Source organism: Egretta garzetta, unplaced genomic scaffold (genome assembly GCF_000687185.1).
Source record: "Egretta garzetta isolate BGI_Z169 unplaced genomic scaffold, ASM68718v1 scaffold47, whole genome shotgun sequence".
Classification (NCBI taxonomy): Eukaryota; Metazoa; Chordata; class Aves; order Pelecaniformes; family Ardeidae; genus Egretta; species Egretta garzetta.
This window is the reverse complement of record NW_009260179.1, coordinates 67,891-88,189: the sequence shown is the minus strand read 5'-3', so window position 1 is coordinate 88,189 and position 20,299 is coordinate 67,891. Positions and strand designations below refer to the sequence as shown.

Here is a 20,299-nt window from a genome sequence, read left to right as displayed (position 1 = left end):
AAGTTGGCATTTAATTTCATTCCTCTTCCAAACCTTCTCATAGACTTTTATAGGCCAGTATGTGTTAAAGTTCACAAATCACAATCAAAAATTGCATTTGAAAAGAACTCCATTTCAAAGCAAGACCACTTAAATGTACTCTTCTGCAAAGTATTCCTAACATACAAATGAATCTAAGAGACAAGTCTCATCTTTCTTAGGCAAGCTTTTTAAACAAACTTGCTCTCTAAATAAAGCACCTCTAAAAATCATCAGAGATCTTTATTAAATCTGTAATTTTTGCTTCACTGCACTGCTTCCACTATAAGCCTAGACAGATAGACCTGCATCAGCTTGGACCTTGGGGGGAAAAAAAAAAAAAATAAAATCAAGAAGCACCCACTCATAGCAGCAATTCAGGATTAATCAGGATGACATAAACTGACTACTTCAAGCTGGAGGTTGGACTAGACGACTTCCTGAGGTCCCTTCCACCCTGAGTTTTCCTATGACACCACTAAAATTAGAAGTAGAATTGTGTCACATTTAAAGACACTTTCAGAATAAGAGGCGTTCAGTAGTCAGCGTTCCATATTTCTCTTTGCAGCTCTGCCTTTGCCAGCTCAACAGTCCAGTTTACCCAGCCCCACACAAAATCAGGCTCAGCTGAACAGTGGGTATACCACTGCTTTATCTCAGATACCATACAGATTCATTAGGTGTTTGAAAGGCATTCTAGATCTGCACTAATATTCCATGATCAGAACACATTCTTGGTTTTAACAAAGCATGATTTTTTCCTGTGTGTGTAAGGGTGTGGGTTTGGTTCAAAAAACGTACAGAAGACTATGTTTAGTAGTGCCATCCATATAAATGCACAGCTGCATACAACTGAAAAACAGTGAATATCTCACCTTCAGGGCCGGTCCTTTTTCACTTGCTCTCTCACTAGCTCTCTTTCCTTCTAGCCCAAGCTGAACAAACAATTCCAGCAAGTTCATCAGTAGCTCATCCACAAGGTGTTCTCCTTGAATGTTAGCAGCAATGTTAGCTAGGGCATTAATGACTGCTAAGGAACAGTGTCTGAGAAGAAAGAACAGTTATGAACAAGCAATTCCTCAAAGTTTTATATTTTCAGTGCTTTCTTTATAATGCTGATAGTAACTCTTGTAATAAGGCTGCTGACTTTTTTCACCCAGAGTTTTTTTGGGACATATTTTTTATAATAGTGGCACATTGCTGATATTTGGAATGCAATCAGTATTTAAGTGAAAAACTATTTGTAAACCTCATTTCTTGGAGGACATTTCATTTTTGACACTGTCATGGCCAAAAGGAAATGACTTTCCTATAGCAGATATGGCTACAGACAAGCAGCAGCAAAGGGCTGTGCTTCTGGATTGGAAAAGCTCTTGAGCAGAATCAGAACCAGTATCAGTTACTGTTAAAGCAGAGATTGCACTGGGTCAGACAGTATGTTAAAACATATTGACAGGAATTGTTTTCTGTTACTCACATACTACGTTAAAAGATATCCAGCCTACCCCACCTACCAAAGTCAGTGATAATCTTTAATTATAACAGGGACTAAAACGCATACATACATACATACTAAGAATTAAATTGTTAATGGTTTGCATTTAATCCCTAAGAAGTACTGGGGCCACTTTAAAAAAAAAAACAAAACAAAAATAAAACCAAAAACTACACACACAAACACACACAAAACCCCAATGAAACTTCACTAGCTTTTCTAGGCTAAGAAGTTAATTACTCTAGTTACAGATAGCATAAGTCAATGTCAATTATTATTTACAAACATTAACTCCTTACAGAGGGGGGGAAAAAAAAAATCAGTACTACCTGTAGTGAAAAACATTTTTAGGAATCCCTACATCATGAAGCACTACTGTTTTTAATATATTACACTTCAACATAAAATAAAAGAACAGGACTATTTATAACCTCGTTATAAAACACAGTGGGGAAAAGGGAAAATCCCTGATGTAGCATAAAGCACATTCCATATAGTATTTATACGTTTAAGGGACTCAGCTGTGTTACCTGTACCCATGATCCTTATAGTCTTTCGTGGCAGAGTAAACAACTGAGCTTGCTTTAACACTGATTTGCTGAAACAGATTCCACACCTCCTGGTAAATATATTGCTGTAAAAAACCACAAACAAATCACTAAGTAGAGCTTACTGATACAATCTCTCTAAAGAACAACCCTGTAAAATACACTAAGCGTGATGAAGTTCTTCAGATTGATATCTAGGCAGAGCCTGAGCAATAGTTTCAGCTTCCACAAAGCGCACAGTAGAAGTGCTTTCTTTAGTGGTTTTAATTGCTCAAATTTTACAAAATTTATTAAGTTCTTTAACTCCACCTTCCTGATGGAAAACTTTTTTTCCAAGCTTCTGAGTTCTGGCAATTAATTGCTCACTGACAGAGGCACAAATTACATTTGGAAAAGGTAAGTGAAGTAATCTCTGTATGACTGAAGAAGGCAATCCATACTTTTAAATGTATGAGCCTGTAAGACTTTGAAAGTTAATTACTGATATGAAAAGAGATAATGGGCACCTACTTGGGACATAGGCCAAGTTTATAAACTTCTTAGTAACTTTTGAAAACACTGAGTTTTTTAAACATTTCTTTTTTTTTTAAAAAACCCTTTTATTATTTTCTATGGGAACTAATCTTTACAGGGACAGCATTTTACACGTTATTAATTAGCTTTTGTTTTCTGATGTCAGAGAGACATGAGGATTGTACAAGCCCATAGCTGTGGTGAAGAAAAGAAAAACCTTAAAAAACTTCTGCAAATGCAGTTTCTAAAATAGGTTTCCTTTTAACTAAAGAAAAGGAATCGTGAACTGTGTCTCTTAGCCAGTTGTTTCCTTACATTTCCAGTGATGACCAAGCAGCCCAGCTGATCAATGATGAGTACATCAAGATGAGATGGTGGCTGGCAAAACTTCTGCTGTAAGATCTGTAGGATGGGTTCCATCATTTTTGGGGTGTCCCTCAGTGCCACTGCAATGTGCCCTAGAGCACGAATTGTGTGGTCAGGAATCAAATGAGCTTCCCTGTTACAAAAACAAACAACAAACCCAAAACCATACATGTAACTGTTCAACAGTTATCAAGACCTCCAAGCATGGTTAAATTTAAACATCACTAACAGCTTTAATATTGCCACTCTACATACCCATCTACTCCCAACATTACCATTAGAGATGTACTGGCACAAGTTGATTTTCAAAATAAACAAACCAAAAAACCCACAAACACATTATCCAAGAAACCCACACTAATCCATGAACAAACTGTTCTAGAAACAGAAGTGAAAAGAGGTGAAACATTAAGTCAGACCAGCTACGATAGGACCTCCTCTTGGAGGTTTTGTGGTTGGCGAGTCTCTTAAAAGTGAAACAAATCAAGTGCCAGAAGTGACAAGCTGTGTCAAGCCATAAAAGACAGCTGAAGCCTGAAGGATACAGCAGGGAGAGTATCACTCAGTCTAGGACTCAGAATTGCCTAACACCAAAGATTTGCTGATTCAGTCAGATAAAAATGAATCTATACGTCTCAGTATGAAAACAAGACTTCAGCTCTGCAAAGATTTGCGTGGGAAGATCTTGACCCCACGCGCAAGCTCACTAATCTGAGACATGCTTAATTCTAAAACAAGGCTGCCCATAGAATCATAGAATAGATTCGGGTTCAATGAGTGAAGGAAAGATTGGTTTGATGACTAACAACTTACTTATCGCTCTCTTGAGAGATGTACAGACGGTTGGATAAACTGGCAAGAAAGGCCTCAACAATCACCGAATCTATAGTCAAGCCAGCTTTCAAACATCTGCAATAACAATAAACAGAAAACTTGCTAGAACACCCAGAGGAAAAAAAAAAAAGCATGAATTAAAGATTTCACTTTTTACTACTGTAAATGCACACCAAGTATAAGGAAAATAATTTATGATGAAGTATAAGAACTGATTGCCTAGGAACGCTGCAGATGTATTTTAAAAAGTGAGTGGAGTTTCTACTGCTGCTTTCTCCAGCAACAATAATGATGGGGATATGCAATAAGGTAAGTTCAGAATCCACTGCTTTAGAAACTTTAATTCCTTGTCTCTAGTCACCAACTATTTATCTTTCCTCCAGCTCTCTGTAGCTGCCTAGAAGGGAAGAATAATCATTACACTGCCCACATTTGAGTGCGTAACAATCCTTCTGTTACAGGAGGCTCACTCAACACAATATTCTAAGCAGAAAACAAAAAACCCACTGAGTATCAAAATGTTGACTAGCCTGAATTACACATGTGGGAAGCAAAACAATGAGACTGAATTATTATTTTACAATTAGGGCATAAACAGAACCAAGAGCTGTCTGAAAGAAAATGAAGTCACGATTAAAAAGGCGAAAAGCCTTTGTAGCAGCACTGAGCAGCACCTTCTGAACTTCACGGGACTTTTCTGTTTGCACCATGTGTTCCAGCATGGTGCAAGTCTCTCTCACCTGCAGATGTTTTCTATGGCAATGTCACGCAGCTGCTCATACATGGACGGTTGACTTTTCTTGCCAGGCATTACGTTTAGAGTGGACTCTGAATGCTCGTTGGTTACACTAATCTTGATATCATTACCACCTACTAAGAGCAGAGAGTACAGAAATCAACACCATTTGAAATACCTTTTTTCCCCAAGATGAGAGCACACAAGCAGAGCAGAATCTGGTGAGTGCAAAACAGCCACTTTACAGCTCAGAGAGCTGAGCTGAAGAACTTTGGAAGTGAATGTCTTGTCACCAGCTGCGCAAGATATTACTGCATCTAACTATTCCTAAACAACTATTCCTAAATTTAGTCACCTTCAGCTGTCATTTTACCTGTTCTGCTTTTGCATCAGCAAGTGATTTCAATTGAACATTTTCTTTTTAGAAATCATAACTTGATATTACAATTTAAGACCAACAAAAATCCTCCCAAATGCCATGAAGATGGTCCTGGGGCTGGAGCACAGGACCTGTATGGAGAGTCTGAGGAACACGGCCTTGTTCAGCCTGGAGAACACAACCTAACGGCTGCCTTCTGAAGCATAAAGTAGGTTACTGAGAAGACAGAAACAGACTTCGTGGGAGAGTGAGACACAACAGCCATAACTTGAAGCAAGGGAGGTTCCAACTGGATATGTGATTATTTCGCCCCCACCCACTATGAGGATAATTATGCACTGGCTCAGGTTGTAGAACCTCTGTCCTCAGAGGTTTTTGAAGGGCCATGTGGACAAAGCCCTAAGCAAACTGCTCTGAACTGAATGCAGGAGGTTGACACACATGACCAACCTTCAATGCCACATCACATTACAGTTATTGGTGATCTCACTCAGGACAAAAGTGCTTGAGATAAGACTATCTCAGTTTCAGCAGAACAGGCACAGCAATATTGCTGCTAGAATAAAATGTAGCTCTACACATACTGCTTGCCCTTAGATACACTTCTACCAGAATCTGATTTGCATTCCTCCTACCTCTGGGGGAAAAAAAAAAAAAAGAAAAAAAAAGAATCACAAAAGTTGGAAAACAGTCACAATCACTAGCATATCCTTTGGAACATGGCCTTTTTTTCCCCTTACCTGTGTGATACTGGCTATGATACTTGTAAAGTTTCACAAGCACTGGGGAAGGTATCACAAGAAAGTCTCTCAAGGATGGATTGACAGAATGAACCACAACAGGGAACCTCTCACACAAACGACCTAGACCCTAAAAAAAACCAAAAAAACCCAAACATAGCTTTAGAATATCACAGGACAATTTTTATTTCAACTGTAAGCTCGCAAGTTCAGCTCAATACAAAAAACCCAAACCAAAACAAACCATCCATAGTTCTGAGGGATTCAATTTTTAGCGCAAGATTTAGACATTTCAAGCCTCTAATTCTCTTAGGTTATCCTAAGAGTGCGTCATGCCAGTCAAGCCTTAACTGCTCTCTTCCTCAGGGTGATTTGACAGAAGTTACATGAAATGAACTGCACTCTCTGAAAATAAAGTTACTGGACAAGTTCAAACGTTTAGAGAATCCTGCTAATTTACTATTTACTACATGGTGGAAAACACCACATTTGTAAGACTATGAATAAGTGTCCAATATGACGACATAAAAACTAGAATAACCAAGCCTTGGTCTTAAAACTCAGTGATCTGCCAGTCCCAGTATTTTAACAGTTTATTTAATGGACTAGGAAGCTAAATATTTCAGAAATTAAATACTAGTTAAAAAACCTCATGAATATTATTCTTCAAGAAGTTGTTGAGCTAAGAAAATTCTGAAAGCACTATTCTACTCCAGTTCTAGTTTCCACACCAGACCTCTAAAATCCAAACGCAGAGCACAATGATGGAAAGTAATACAAACAGCAGATAAAAAGTGTTATTCTAGCAACCTGTAAGACTCCCCAAACTCCCACTCACTGATGCAGTAATGTCAAGGACTGTAGAGACAGACCTGCAAACAGCAAATGAGCAGCGGCAAGTGAGCAATGATGACTTTGCTTGAGGTTTTCGACTGCAGCTTCTCTGATAACTTGATGCACAGGTTTTCTGCACCTTAAAGGAAAAATGCAACAGAAAAATGTATGTAGATCAGATTTGTTATTAGGCCACACACAACCCAGTGCTTACTGGAATTTCTGAAACAACACAGAAAATTTATCAGCTTCACTCTCCTCATACTACAATTCCTCAAACAGATGTAGTGCTGCTTCTGCAAAAATAGTTTTGGAAACAGTTACCTGCACCAAACAGCTCTGTCAAACACTACAATAGAAAGAATGACAGTACTTAAAGTTGATTTTGAGCATTTCTTCTCATCTGACAGAAGTTAAGTTTTGCAAGGTCCAAAGGAAAAAATCCTTCACATACTCAGAGGGTGTGTAAGAATTATACAACAAGGAAAAAAAAAAAAATCAGAACAAGTGAGAAAGAGCTTCCCAGTCCTGTCAGCAATGAAGAAAAAACATTTTCTTTAGAAGTGACTGAAAAACATTTAAGACACTAAGAGCAAAAATTAAAAATAAAATAAACTAGAAAATAAGCAGCTGCACGTAATGCAGCAATTATACCATCTCTTGAGCCAAGGCAATAGGATGTTTTTGTTTTCATTTCGATGAAGAGATGTCTCACTACCTAGCTAACTGATTTGACAACTTTTTGATGGAAGTTTTACTCTTGCATTCTAATAGCAAAAAGTATTCCACTGAAATTTATTTTATATTTCTCTGAGCATAATCTACTCTGAGACCTTATAAGTATTTCTACAACTTAAAAAAAAAGACAGCCATTCCAGAGACCGAAGAGCATTTTTTACCTTGCTCGTCTTTCACAGCCCACACCATCAGATCCACACAGGCAGCATTAGCCTGACAACGCAGTTTTAAAGGACTCAGTTCATTGTGCAGTCGATCCACATCATGAAGGATTTTCTGAAGTTCTGACTGACTGCTGTTGAATTGCTCTAGCACAAAGTCATGGATTTCCTTCACAAATGAGTTGGGAAGGTCTAAAGAAATAAAAAGAAATAGCATTATACTAGAAGGATGGGAGTCAGTGTATCAGAATGACAACATATATAAAACCCATCGCTGTGTTACAAATTAAATTATTTCATAAAGCTTATCCCCTACCTAAAAGATAAATCTCATAGCAAAGTCCACCAGTAAGCAGACAATTGAAATGCCATTTATTAATCCTTTTAGTGGTGCTCAATATTTTTTTTTCTATTTCTATAGCACCTTTTTTATACGGAAACATTTCAAAATACAAATTTTACGGCATATGTGAAGTTCCCAGGATATGCAAACCCCTATGAGCACTCAATACAATGCAGAGAATGCTTTAGATCCTAAAAATAATGAAGGACAAATAAAAAAAAAATACAAATACTGTACCTTTCATATAGTATAATGTGTCTCTCAGCATCTTAAACTGAGCAAGATAGAGGGGGTCACTGAATGTTTTGTAATAGAGATCTGTATTGGCACCCGTCTGAAAAAGAAAAGCAGCAACCTGCTAGATTCAAAATTAAGTATTTCCCATTGTATGGACAAATAAATCTTCTTGTCCCAGTCACATAATTGTACACACATGTACACAATGTAAACAAGCATTTAAAACAGGTACCAAAACTAACCTCACAGCTTCCTCTCTTACTTTTATCAAAAGTACAGCCATTCAGTGCATTAAATAGGATTCAGCCACTCTTTCAATTTGAAGCACACATATATGCTCTCTGTAAGTGTTGTTAAAAAAAAACCTAAAACAGAAGAGGATTCAAACCTATCATTTTACTGAGGTAGCAAAAAGAGAAACAGAAGCTGTCTCCAGTCAGGGCTACGTTTCAAATATGGCAGTACCCGAAGGAAGGCTGGAGAGAACAGCAAAGTAATTTTCCCACACAGCTGAACACATACTCTCTTCAACACAGCTTTATGCCCCCGAGATGAGGCAAAACTCCAGAAAGGAGGTGGAGGCTGCACCCAGGGAAGGGGAGAACAAGGACTCACAGACCTACAGAAACAAGTTCGCCACCTCTGAAAGTAACGGTCCACGAACTGTGACACTATTAAACTTGTAGAAATGACACCTAAAAGAGGATTTCCAAGCCAGAAAAAGAAAGCAACCAACACATTTTATCTACATGAAAGAAAGACAATGTTATTGCAATATGCGATAAAGATCTTAGTCAACAGTAAAACACTTTTGGTCAACCAATGCTGTAATTTAGTAGGATAATAGAGCTAGCGTAAGAAAATGGTTCATTTTTTAAGAGAATAACCATTTCCTTCTATGTTAGTGAAAAACATTCCACACTCACCCACCCATTTTTACAGTCCAAGGCTAGATTTACATCACAGAAAGAACAGCTCAAACAGGAAATTAGTATCGTTTTGCAAAGGTAAGGCATACCTCACATAGGTAGAAGGCTCATTTTCCAAGTATTAATTATTAAGACAAAAAAATAAAGCATTCGAGTAATTAGAAAAGAATTCTAAAACCATACCTCTGCAACTTCAGCTACAACTGCATCTAAGGTCTTTAGCAGAGAATCCCCAACAATCTGTTTTACCTACAGAGGAGAAAAAATTAAAAAAGGATGTTTCCTGTTGATGACTCTAGAAAGGAAGAGAATACAATTTTGCCTGTACAAGTCACTTGACTGCAAAGCGTCAGGTGAAATTAAAGCTATAAGAATTTCTGTCTGCAACAAGGATAAATATATTTGAGCCTCTCTATGCTGTTCCAGGATAGCTGGTGCAGGAAGCAGACAGGGCTAACAGTTTCTGTTATATGCGTGAACTAAATCCTTCTGGAGAAGGGTCTCATTCTCACAACAAAAACCAATCTTCTGTTTCAGCAACTAGCAGCACGTAGGTTACCTCAGATCAAGTGGTCTGCAAGACTCAAACAGGAAGAAGTTGACATAAACTTATTTGATTTTCCTAATTCTTCACTGTTCATATGGGAGCTTTATAGGAATACTATTGAAGCATGACATTAAATGCCATGAAAATAACATTACACAAAGCTTGAGAGACAAACAGCGTCTTTTTATTTGCAATTCTAAAACCTTAAACTGCATCTATTTCTGGCAGGAATATCTAGAATGCAATCTCACCGCAGCCTTCATAAGAACCCATCACATACCATGTTCAACAGCTGACGGAGCATTTCCAGTGGGATGTTAAACTCTTTATTGTTAATGCCATTGAAGAGAGGAGAAACTGAAAAGCTGGAGCTGATTGTAGAGAAGTAATAATCTGGATCCAGTGCGCTCCCATCAGGAAGATATGAACCTGATCAGAAAAAATAATAGAAATAAAAGTTTGAGGAGAGAGAGACTATATAAACTTTGTTTAATGGTAATGTTTAGTCACTACTAAAGAATTATTTCCAATGCCAGTACAGACTTTAACTTGCAAGCTATCAAGAGGCACATTTCAGCTAATCTACTGGTAAATCAAGACAGAAAACTATGATGAAAAAATACATTTGTTCATTAGAAGTTTGAAATTAATTCTTCCACTGTGATTGTAATGACTTGTGTCCATGTCAGAGACACTGCTGACAAGAAGTCTTCCCACACTACTGATGCACATTTACCTGAAAATACTTGTAAATTCCATTTGTTTCAAAAGCATAAAGACACAAAGAAAAGGTTAAGTCAAAACTGTCTTGCAAGGTTTTCCCCTATATTAGATCAAATGAAAACGTGGCACAGCTTTCATCCTAGAAGAGGCACCAATTCACTACTGCAATTTGAAGGCAAAGAGAAATCAAATTATTTTTCAGATTCAAGCGCTCCGTTAAGCAAACAACTTGCTAAGCATATTGCTTTTGACACTATTTCCATTTTAGAAATTACATCTCTGCCTTTTTAAAGTACTCAGCTGCCGGTGCTCAAGTAATGTTCTTGTGATTAATAAGCTTTCAAGCAACACTATTTATTGAGAACAACAAAAGAATTTTTTTCAGTACTTTTTTCTAAACCGTTAGCCTTGGCCAGAATAAAAACAAGGTCATTACTCATCTTCCTCAGAAAGAAAGTCTATCATAAACTGTATTATCAGGAATAATACAAGGGCTGCCTGTATCTGGTAGAAGTTGGCAATGAAAATAAAATCCTGATTAGAATAATCATAACTCTGCTAGAGACACAATTAAAATGATTCTGAAATTTTTACAGAGTTGTCCACTGTTCATCGATAGTTTTAAGATTATTTTAGTTCTACTACTATAGTCTCTCTCTAACCTGCAGCCTTTTTTTTTTTTTTTAAATTTTCATTCAAAACATGAAGACCATAAAATTGAAGTAGTATAGGCTGGTTCAACAGGGCAGACAGAAGACAAACAGGTCTCTTCCTACTTAGCAATTTAAGAATCATATTTTCATTACTCTACAATCCCATGATATGACTGAAGAAGACAGATGCCTCTACAAATAGTAACATGAAGGAAAAAGAAAAGTAATGTTGAAGAAATTAATTTAAGCCAGGACTCAAGGGAGTAGAATGACCCAGAAACAGAGAATGCCTAAACTGTTAAAAACCTGAAAGGGCCAGACAAAACCAGAGGCACCAAAACACCTCAGATGCGGAGCCAGTCCTCACTTGATTCATGAAAGACAGGTTATTTTTTACACACTGCTTTGACACAGAACTCACAGCTAGAGCTCTACTAAAACTCAGTGGTGAAGAGTTTGTCTATAATTCATGAAAATGTTTCACATTTCTGCCTTTTGTGATACAGTAATTGATACACATTAGTGAGCACTTAACTTCAGTGCCTCCTTATTTCTCACTTCAGCAAATTACTAGGTCTTACACAATGACCCATATCACATTTACTTCAAATGAAGCAGCTGTTTTATTTATACAATGTGCCACAAAGGTCTCAAAATTCCAGACCCTAGGCCAACAATTTAGTTGTCTAGTGAGGCACAATATTAACACTTGTTTCTCAGAGTGACTCAGCCTGATCTCCTGAAATATTTTTGGCCTAGCTGGATTAAGCTCTTCAGTACTAGGCACAGCCTAGCCGCGAGGAAATCATGTCTCTCTCAGAAGCCTGCCAGAAACAACTGAGCCTGGAAAACACTGGTGTTAATAATAACTTCCTACTGTCTTTATACCCCAAAATTTTTCAGAATCCTAGCAGGTATGTGCCAGAGAATTACTATAAGAATTCTAGAGGGCACAGAAAGGGGTCAAAATTATTTTGTTTTCCATTTTCTATGAATAGCAACAAAACCCCCAAATCACACACTCTTCCTCTGTAAAATAACTTACCTTCAAAGTAATGAATTGCAGATCCTCCAGGAGAGCTGGGAGGGGGAACTGCACGTTCAGGACTAACCTGAAATATCACACACAAGCCATAATTTAAAAACTATAGAACACTGAAAAATCTTCCAGAGAATGGTTCATACACTTTATAATGAAACACAGCTTCAAGCAGAACTAACAGGAACTATGTATTGCCAGGCCTAACAGCTCAATGCCAACCAAAAATGGGAAGTTAAAGAAAGCTAGTTCAATGCTTTAGACTAAAGGGAAGGTATCAGAAAGATAACTCCTGTACTGTATGAAGCTATGCTAATAACACTCTGTGGTTTCAAAACCAGCATCTGAACCCATTCTTCCCCTAAGACAACGAAGATCCACAGCTCAGGGTGACACCCATGAGAGCTCATGTATCCTCAGCGCTTCTGAAAACTTTAGCTATTAAGTGCCAGCTTCCCAAATTTGCAAATACACATTACAATGTTTTTTCATGAGAATAACACAAGGAATAGGACTTTCCAATTGTTCAATGTGAAGACTTACTAGTACAACTGTTAGTTTAACCGTCACTGATTATTCTGTAGCCCACAAACTATAAAATTATTTTGAAAATCAGTTGCAGAACCAAAATAAAGATCCCTGTACCTGGTCACATAACGTGTTAAGAGACTGGGTGCATATCCAGGCTTAATGCGGTTGTAACTCCACCAAGACCACGAAATCATCTCAGCACTGACTCCAACATGGAGCAAGTCATACAAACCTGTGAGATGCTAGACACACTGCTAGCCTTTCTCTTTAGTGTTCCTTCCTGGCAAACAGTGAGTAGAGAACTGGGAAGAATTGATCTGAAATCATTAAAGGATCGTCGGCGAATTCCTTCAAGCTCTTCTGGAACTCTCAGGGAATGAGGGGGAATTTTGGGAAAAAGCTTTGAAAGGAGAGCCTCCTCTGAATTGCTGTAGCGACCAAAGGCTCGAGAAATTCCTATCAGGCAGGGTACTGCGTATTTACACAAATATTCTGGAAAAGAAAAATACATGTATCGGTATATTAACAGTAACTTAGAACTTCCTCTTCATGGTTTTGCTACCACTGTTTCAGCCTAATGTGCTTTGCAAAGACTTATTTGCACAAGTAGAGGAAAAACATGAAGGTATCACAAATTAATACACTTATCTTACTTCCGTATTTACCAGCCAGCAATACAAAGAATAAATACATGCTAAGAGAAGTCAAAAGAAAAAGCTGCTCACTTTTCAGGAGCGATCCTGATAATTAGAAACCACAAGAGGTCAGAGGACTGGAGTTAAAAGTATAAAGTTACAAGCAACAATATAAAGAGTTATTTTAGTAGTACCTTTATCATGCATTTGTGGGGTCTGGCACATTCCCAACAGGAACTGCATTACTTGTAGAATTGCATCCAAAATCTAAAGTAATCAAGACAGACATAAAAACCCCACCTTTTGGTAAAAAGATATTATTATCTTATACTAGATCACTACAACACAAATTAAACCTGCAAATGTTACCATAAGCACCTCTGTAAACAAGATTTTTTGAACGCTACGTGACTAAAAAATGCCCTCAGTCAGCTTACAGAGCTTCTTCTGTAAAGGCTGCAGTTAGCTGGTACGTACTAGCAGAGTAAAACTGCAGCAGTCCTAATTTCAGTATCAAAACCTGCATTCTAAAACTCTGGGCTCAGCAAGTGACATCCTTCGACACCAGGAAGCAACAGCAGACATAAGTATCGTCTAGGCACCTGACTATTAATTAAGAAAAGCCAAATAATGCAACAGTAGACATGTTAAAGCAATCAATCCCTTCGCAAGACAGAAAGCAGCTGTGGTGTACTCTTCTCTAGGCCTTTGTCAGTACTGCAGCATTGGAGAATGGGGTACTACATCAGCACAAACTAAAAATAAACTCTACCTGCTCTCTGAGAGATGCATCCCTGTAAGCAACGTCTGATAACAACGTCACCAAGCAGAAGCTGAAGTTTTCTGCCACTGGAAGCAAGCCTGCAAAGTAACAGAAGGAAAATAAGCCACTTAAGCATTGTTAGAGAGAATCAACATAGAAGAGCAAACAATAATAAAACACAAAGACACAAGTGATTTCCATGTCACACAGTTCTGAGATGAGACTGTAGGAAGATATAGGATTACATACAAAATTTAGAAGTACACTCTAACCATGATAATTTCAGCATGAAATGATAAAATAATAATTTTGATAATTAAAAACTTTTCCAGGCTTTCAAGTAATATAAAAAAATCATTTTATAATACCCCTTGTGAAAAAGTATTCTTATATTAGTTTTAAGGGATATTAAGGGAACAAGAAATGAAGTAGTTTAAACAGCAGCTAAGCATCACAGCTAAAAGTAGCCACAGGTTCCACTCTCCTGCTCTAATCTTCTCCAATTTAGTAACAAAATATATTGAGCATAGAATTATTTGGAAAGTGCAATTTATCACAAAGCAGTGAAGCAAGAAAGCTGGGAGCTACTCAACTTCCTCTTTGCTTCTAAAGAAAATCAATATTAAAGGCTGATGAGTCAGGAGCTAAGAATCTAGCAGGACCTATCACCTCCCCTTGTACCACGTCCCGAATAACCTTTGTTATTGTTTATTTCCTGGCTGGCATTCAATGAGAATGATCAAAAAACCCAAACATCACCTCTGCCTTTCCGTGCATTGCTTTCTTCTATCCATTGGACTTTGGGAAGACCCTTCAGAAGTCGGAGGAGGTAAGGAACCACATTATCTTTGTGCTAAAGAGGAAAATACTCTATTTAAAATGGAGAAGAAAAGCTGAACCATATCATCTCAAGATATTTTAGAGATACAGGAAGACTACATTAGCCACACACATAACTTACTCCTAATGATTAGTCCACAGGCTTCTTGACTATTGCAAAATTGATTTCAACACAGGCAAATGAAAGTAAACCAATTTAGTGCTGTAAATCCAATCCTTTCATTCTAGGCAAAAGTTCATTCTCCATAAAAGTTGGAGAAAAAAGTTCCAGAACGGTAATTAACCCCCCAAAAATGTATTAGTTTACAGCAAGGTCACAAAATAATTTTAAGGCAGCTAGAATGTCAGAGCACCCGTCCCAATTCACGTGAGTACACGTGAGCCATCCCATGGCATTATGCAAGTCACTTAACACATCTGTGTGAAACTTCAGCTTCCTATTCTGCAAATCAAAGGATAGCAGTTTCCTCCTTCATAGAGTTGGATTAATTAATACTAACTGCTGGCTTTGAAAATATCATAAAAATGCTACGGAACATCAATACAGCTGCCTTATTTAAACTTCAAACTACAAAAAATGCAAAAAGGACAATGTTAATAAGATGCATGCAAGCTATAGTGTAATAAATAGATACTAAATAGGAGGAAATTCAGGCCTGATGCAAACCCTAGAAACATTAAACGACTTAAAAGTGAGGTCTAATGACTTTGGACCGAGGACTCGGCATATCCTTCCTTTCCTCTGCACGGAACAATACCACGCCCAGAGTTCGAAGGGAAGAGAACCAGCTTGTCATTAACAGGCTGACAGACACAAAAGGGATGTTCGCATACAATGCAGCCTATGTGCACCGTTCATCTTCTCATCCTGGCTAGTGCCAGGCATGAAACGGCCTATTACAAACCAGACATTCAGGAGCGTGGTGGAACATACCTGCCACTTAGAAGCATGCGGGAAGAACATGCAGTGACACACGTGGTTTGAGCAAACCCTCCCGAATAGCCTTTCCTTTCCCTCCTTAAGCTATAATCACCAAAAAACATGACAGCAGTTTGGCTATGGCAGTGCCATGACTACTGTCTGTCACGCTCATCAGTACTGTCCTTGTTTCCCTGTGTCCGCCTGCCCACATCCATCTGGTACCTCTGATCTTTATTTTTATGGATAGTAAATACAACTTCTCATTCACTGAACAACTACATTTGAGTTAATCCAAAATCTTCCAAGTTAAATAGAGTTAGCCTAAGTGGGAAAGATACCTGAAGGTCAGATTCAATTAGAAAGATTCCTAAAGCAATAACAGCATCTCTGCGACGTTCATCTAACTGGAAAATCCCATGGAAATCCACTGGACACATACAGAGCAGTTTTTGTACCTGAAAAACAGCGGAGGGAAAGAACGGTGGAACAAGACCGAAAATGTGCAAGGGAACAACAGTACATGTGTTAAAACTGCCTTTCAAAAATCCACCCGCAGACCTCAGGAAAGCAATGCATACAGCTCCCGGCTTCTCTTTTCCGGAGCAGAGGTAGCCGCTGCGTCCGTGCCCTAGAGCACGGCAAGCAACAGGCCTGGGTAGCACTGACACAATTGCGAGTGTTTTCACAGCAGGGAAACGAGCTGACAGGCTGTGGTTTTCAAGACTCATCCAGACCTCCTGCGTTTGAAGTGGACAGCAGCCTCTCCATCTCCTGGAAGACAGACGGCCACACCACCCTCCTTTCGTCAGCGCTCTTAATGAGAGCACCTAAGGGCTAGGAAAGAGCGGTGAATGACAGAAGCTAGAAAAAAGAAGTCAAAGAGATGCCAAGCATTTTTACCACAACACAGGTTCATATAGATGTTTTCCTCAACACTTGATCAAGCCGTTTGCCTTCACATCTCAAGAGAAAAGTCTGAAACTTTTCAGAGCATCACATTTACAGAGCTCCCTCCTGCACCCCTGGTACAACACAGCCTTCCTTCCACTAATTCATTGGGCGTTTTGGATGTGCAAGAAATACGCAGCAGGCACATACAGCGTATTTACTCAATTCCTGCGAGCAAAACCCGGGCGGAGGGAGCTTTGGTTACAGCTGCACCGATGCCTTCTTCCTACACAGCACTGCAGGATAAACTGTCACCTCGCTGAGCACGACTTCTGCTCAGCTCCTTTTAACATAACACAGTTAAGCTTCCAGAACTATTATTTTCTCATTACTTACCTATTACTTCACTCCATACCCACCAAACAGACATCTAAAGAACGTATCAAATCGCCCAAATGCTTTGTTTTCCTATGGAACCGTTAAGAAAGGGAAAATGCAACAAGCACACGGCCTTTCTGTAAATCTGCTTGATGTTCACAAATACGACCTAAAAAAGCCTGTCAGAGCAAACACCTATATTTGAGTGACCTATGCGCGAATGTCAAGTTACTTCTTGTACTCTTCAAACACCCCGCCTTGAAATTTCTAAATCAAAAAACTATTTCCCAAGAGGATTAGAAGAATTTACTGGATGCTCAGTGGAATTTAAGGTTCTGGTCCTTAAACTGCCAGACCTCATAATTACAAGACGTGTAACACAACACAAATAATCCCCTTGCTCAGCAAAAAATACAGCAGAGGAAATAGGAACTTTGGATAACAACTTCTGGCGCAGGTGTCCCACATCAGGTTAATATTTGCAATACCATGAGGGATTTTAGCTAGGTATGAACTGTTAATATCATTTAACTCCTACTGTAGGCTACCAAACTAAATAAGAAGGAAGAAAATAAGTCCCTGGATATCAGTGGACCAACAGCAAGGCTTAAAAAAATTATTCACCCTTGGCTGTCAGATTTCCAGAACAAGAACGGAGAAAAGAAGCCTGCAAGAGCCGACCAAGAACAAGTGCTACCGTTTGCATCCCCACAGAGCTGAGCTTTTTAAAAATCCTGCCACATTTCATTATCGCACCAGGCGATGGAGAAGCTCGATCACGTCCCGGGGAGGGAAGCCAACTCCCAAAAGACCAGACCGACCACCTCTCCCCCGGCAGCAGCGCAACGCTCGACCGTGTCGGCGGTGGAGACCCACGAGGGGAACTGCCCCGACGCAGCCCCCGGCCTGGTTTCGCCCTCAGCAGGGGTTTATCCCAACCAGGCACATTTTTACCTTCAGCCGATCGCATCGCTTGGATTTAAGCAGATACGTGGAGGAAAGCCACCAGTCCTAATTAGGCTGAGACTAATTACACCTACGAGACCTCTCATCCTCAGGGACTGGGAGGCTTGGACTTTCCAGTCATTGCAAAAATCCTGTTCACACTGGCTCAGAGACCCTCCGGGAGAGCAGACAACTTTGTTATGGAGAATCCAGATCACATTTTTCCACCCTGAACACTATCGTGTTTGCACCCTCTCCACCCGCCTGTCCCTTCCTCCCTCCCAGCCAAGCTGGCGGGAAACTCCACAGGGGTTTATTCCCCCCCCACCAGATGTTTCATCTGCTTTTGTTGCTACAAGACACACCGGTCAAGTCCTGGCAACACGCAGCAAATCCTGAGTTGCACATCTAACGACTAGCATCTGCATCCAAGATTAATCAAGGAGGTGGGAAAAGGCACATCCAACAAGAAAGCACAAATCCCCACTTCTAATTGTTTTGCGCTAGCAGCAAAACATTTGTTTCCCAGGATTTCCAAGAGGCGGAAGAGGCAAGTAGAGTGCTCGGCGCCTCCTGTTTACCAGGCCGAGAGGGGAGTAGGGTTAACAGAGAATTTCTTGTTCCACGCCAAAGCGTTACATTCTGGAAGAGATCCAGAGAGAGATCCTTTGTCTTCAAGAACAAAAGGGACGGCTCCCCATTTTCAGGGAAGCTCTGCACACTGCGACATGACCTATGCCAGCAGCATCACCACACAGCCATGCAGTGCTTCCCAGGCACTTGCCCACAGGTGATGGAGTTTCTGCCTCTCCTTGCGCCCCACTGTCCCCCTCCCCTTTTGTCATGGCTGTGCCCTGGACCATGTGCCATGCTCCCTTCCAGACTGTCTTCATCTCCAGCGCTGCCCCTGCACCTCTCCAGCCACCCTACTGCAACATGCTCCCTCGTCCCCTTCACAGCCCTCTTGCCACTGTCATTTTGGGGATCTGCAGCTCAAAAGCGCTGCATCTCAGAGCAGCCTTGGCAGTTTGAGAGGCAACTGACGTGCCTCCACACAGCCCACGCTGCTCTGAAGTCTGTGAGCCACCAGGAGGGACCGAAGCCAGCCTGTCCCATCCAGGCTCTGCAGATTCCTGATGTGGATCTCCAGCGATGACAAAACCTCTGAGAAAAAGCCTGCTCAGCTGCCCACAGAGACATCAGGGATGGCAGCCAAACCTACACCCTTCTTGTCCAGTCCTCGCCCACGTGTCCTGTGTCTGGAGACCTGTGCACAGACCTGAGGATCCTTCAGGCTTTCCACTGACCTCTTGCCATTTCTTCTTCCCTACCACACATTCCCAGGTAGCCCCAGAGATTTTTGGGGCATAAGACTCATGAAAGTTGCCCCACAGAGACAGAAGGGGAAGGAACCTTAGGAGAGCTTGCAGCCATCCAGCTCCCATGGGAGATCCATTCTCAAAAACAACATCTGGATCCTTACCAGCAGCTGGCCTGCTCCCTCCTGATGGGCTGGGGAGGTCTGGAAGTATTTAACACCAAAAACTGAGGTCTTCTCTACCCTGCCCTTTTTCCTCAAAGTCTCTGCAGACAACAGGGAATTTAGTACAAGGATATTTGAAGAAGCAAGTCCAGAGCAACTGCTGACTGGTGCTAACTCTGTAGGTTTTTTTTTCCCCCCCCCGAAGTTCTCCCGAAACATCTCTTTTTTTAGAGTTACCCAGGGGTTCAGAGGCGGCGTAGCACTCTACTGCGGACTGATTTTCTGTGTGGAGATGGCTTGGGTTTGGAAGAAAAAAATCCTAGTTAGACCTTCTCTGTACAATACTGAGACTAGGACGCAGCTGTGTTTTTATCTGCTTTTAACAGTTCTTACTGAGTCTTATTAACGGCATTTATGTGTATCTTTATCTATCTAAAAAGTTTTCAGCTCTTCTCTTAATTAAATGAAAAGCCTGCTGGGTTAGTTGCTTGTGATGTGCTCGCTTCATCCCGGTTAATCACTTCCTTCATTCTTACAGCAGAGTTTGTACTCAGAGACATTGCTCATAAAGGTCTTGTCCACTGTGCCACCTGCTAATGGCCTGTTGCCTTGAATGTTAATAACCTGATTGCCTAAATTAGCCCAAGAGCATCCACAAGCTGCAGTAGGTGCTCAGGCTGGAGAGGGTTCTCAGGGGCACTTCTGCAAACTTGTGGCCTCGTGATTTGTTTGTCCAGAAAAGCACAAATGAGGAATCAAGAATTTAGGCTTAACGTAGGGCTCATGGTAAAACTTGAATTGTACGTGTTTGCTATTTTATTGAGCAGAGGGGAAAGTGTATTCAGCTAGAATTCCCTGAATTTTAGAGAGAATATGAACACATGTTCTTTGTTTTGCACTAGTGTTAGCTGCAGGCAACTTTCCTGCTGGAATTAATCTTTGGATTACTTTGGAATAGTGTTTGTGCTGCTGAATTAGAAAATAACATAATCGTATATACTAGAATTTCTAAATCCTGCACTGTTGGTATTAGCTAAAAGATTATTCCTGCAGTATGGGCAAATTCTACTTGCGTTTATTT

The 20,299-nt window shown here is 40.0% G+C and overlaps 1 protein-coding gene across 1 annotated transcript in view; it reads right to left on the bottom strand.

Moving 5' to 3' along the window:
- Positions 1 to 16,115, bottom strand: part of PI4KA (phosphatidylinositol 4-kinase alpha) — a 59,115-nt gene extending 43,000 nt beyond the window's left edge. Inside the window, exons 1-18 of the mRNA XM_035897203.1 lie at positions 16,083 to 16,115; positions 15,863 to 15,979; positions 14,522 to 14,615; positions 13,772 to 13,860; positions 13,194 to 13,266; positions 12,597 to 12,856; positions 11,840 to 11,906; positions 9,699 to 9,847; positions 9,055 to 9,120; positions 7,943 to 8,039; positions 7,363 to 7,554; positions 6,502 to 6,602; positions 5,630 to 5,759; positions 4,515 to 4,647; positions 3,754 to 3,849; positions 2,890 to 3,073; positions 2,044 to 2,147; positions 894 to 1,062 (exon numbers count right to left, since the gene is read on the bottom strand). Of these exons, the coding sequence (XP_035753096.1) occupies positions 894 to 1,062; positions 2,044 to 2,147; positions 2,890 to 3,073; positions 3,754 to 3,849; positions 4,515 to 4,647; positions 5,630 to 5,759; positions 6,502 to 6,602; positions 7,363 to 7,554; positions 7,943 to 8,039; positions 9,055 to 9,120; positions 9,699 to 9,847; positions 11,840 to 11,906; positions 12,597 to 12,856; positions 13,194 to 13,266; positions 13,772 to 13,860; positions 14,522 to 14,615; positions 15,863 to 15,979; positions 16,083 to 16,100 (2,139 nt within the window). The 5' untranslated portion in view covers positions 16,101 to 16,115. The remainder of the gene's footprint in view (positions 1 to 893; positions 1,063 to 2,043; positions 2,148 to 2,889; positions 3,074 to 3,753; positions 3,850 to 4,514; positions 4,648 to 5,629; positions 5,760 to 6,501; positions 6,603 to 7,362; positions 7,555 to 7,942; positions 8,040 to 9,054; positions 9,121 to 9,698; positions 9,848 to 11,839; positions 11,907 to 12,596; positions 12,857 to 13,193; positions 13,267 to 13,771; positions 13,861 to 14,521; positions 14,616 to 15,862; positions 15,980 to 16,082) is intronic.
- Between the last annotated feature and the right edge of the window lie 4,184 nt (positions 16,116 to 20,299).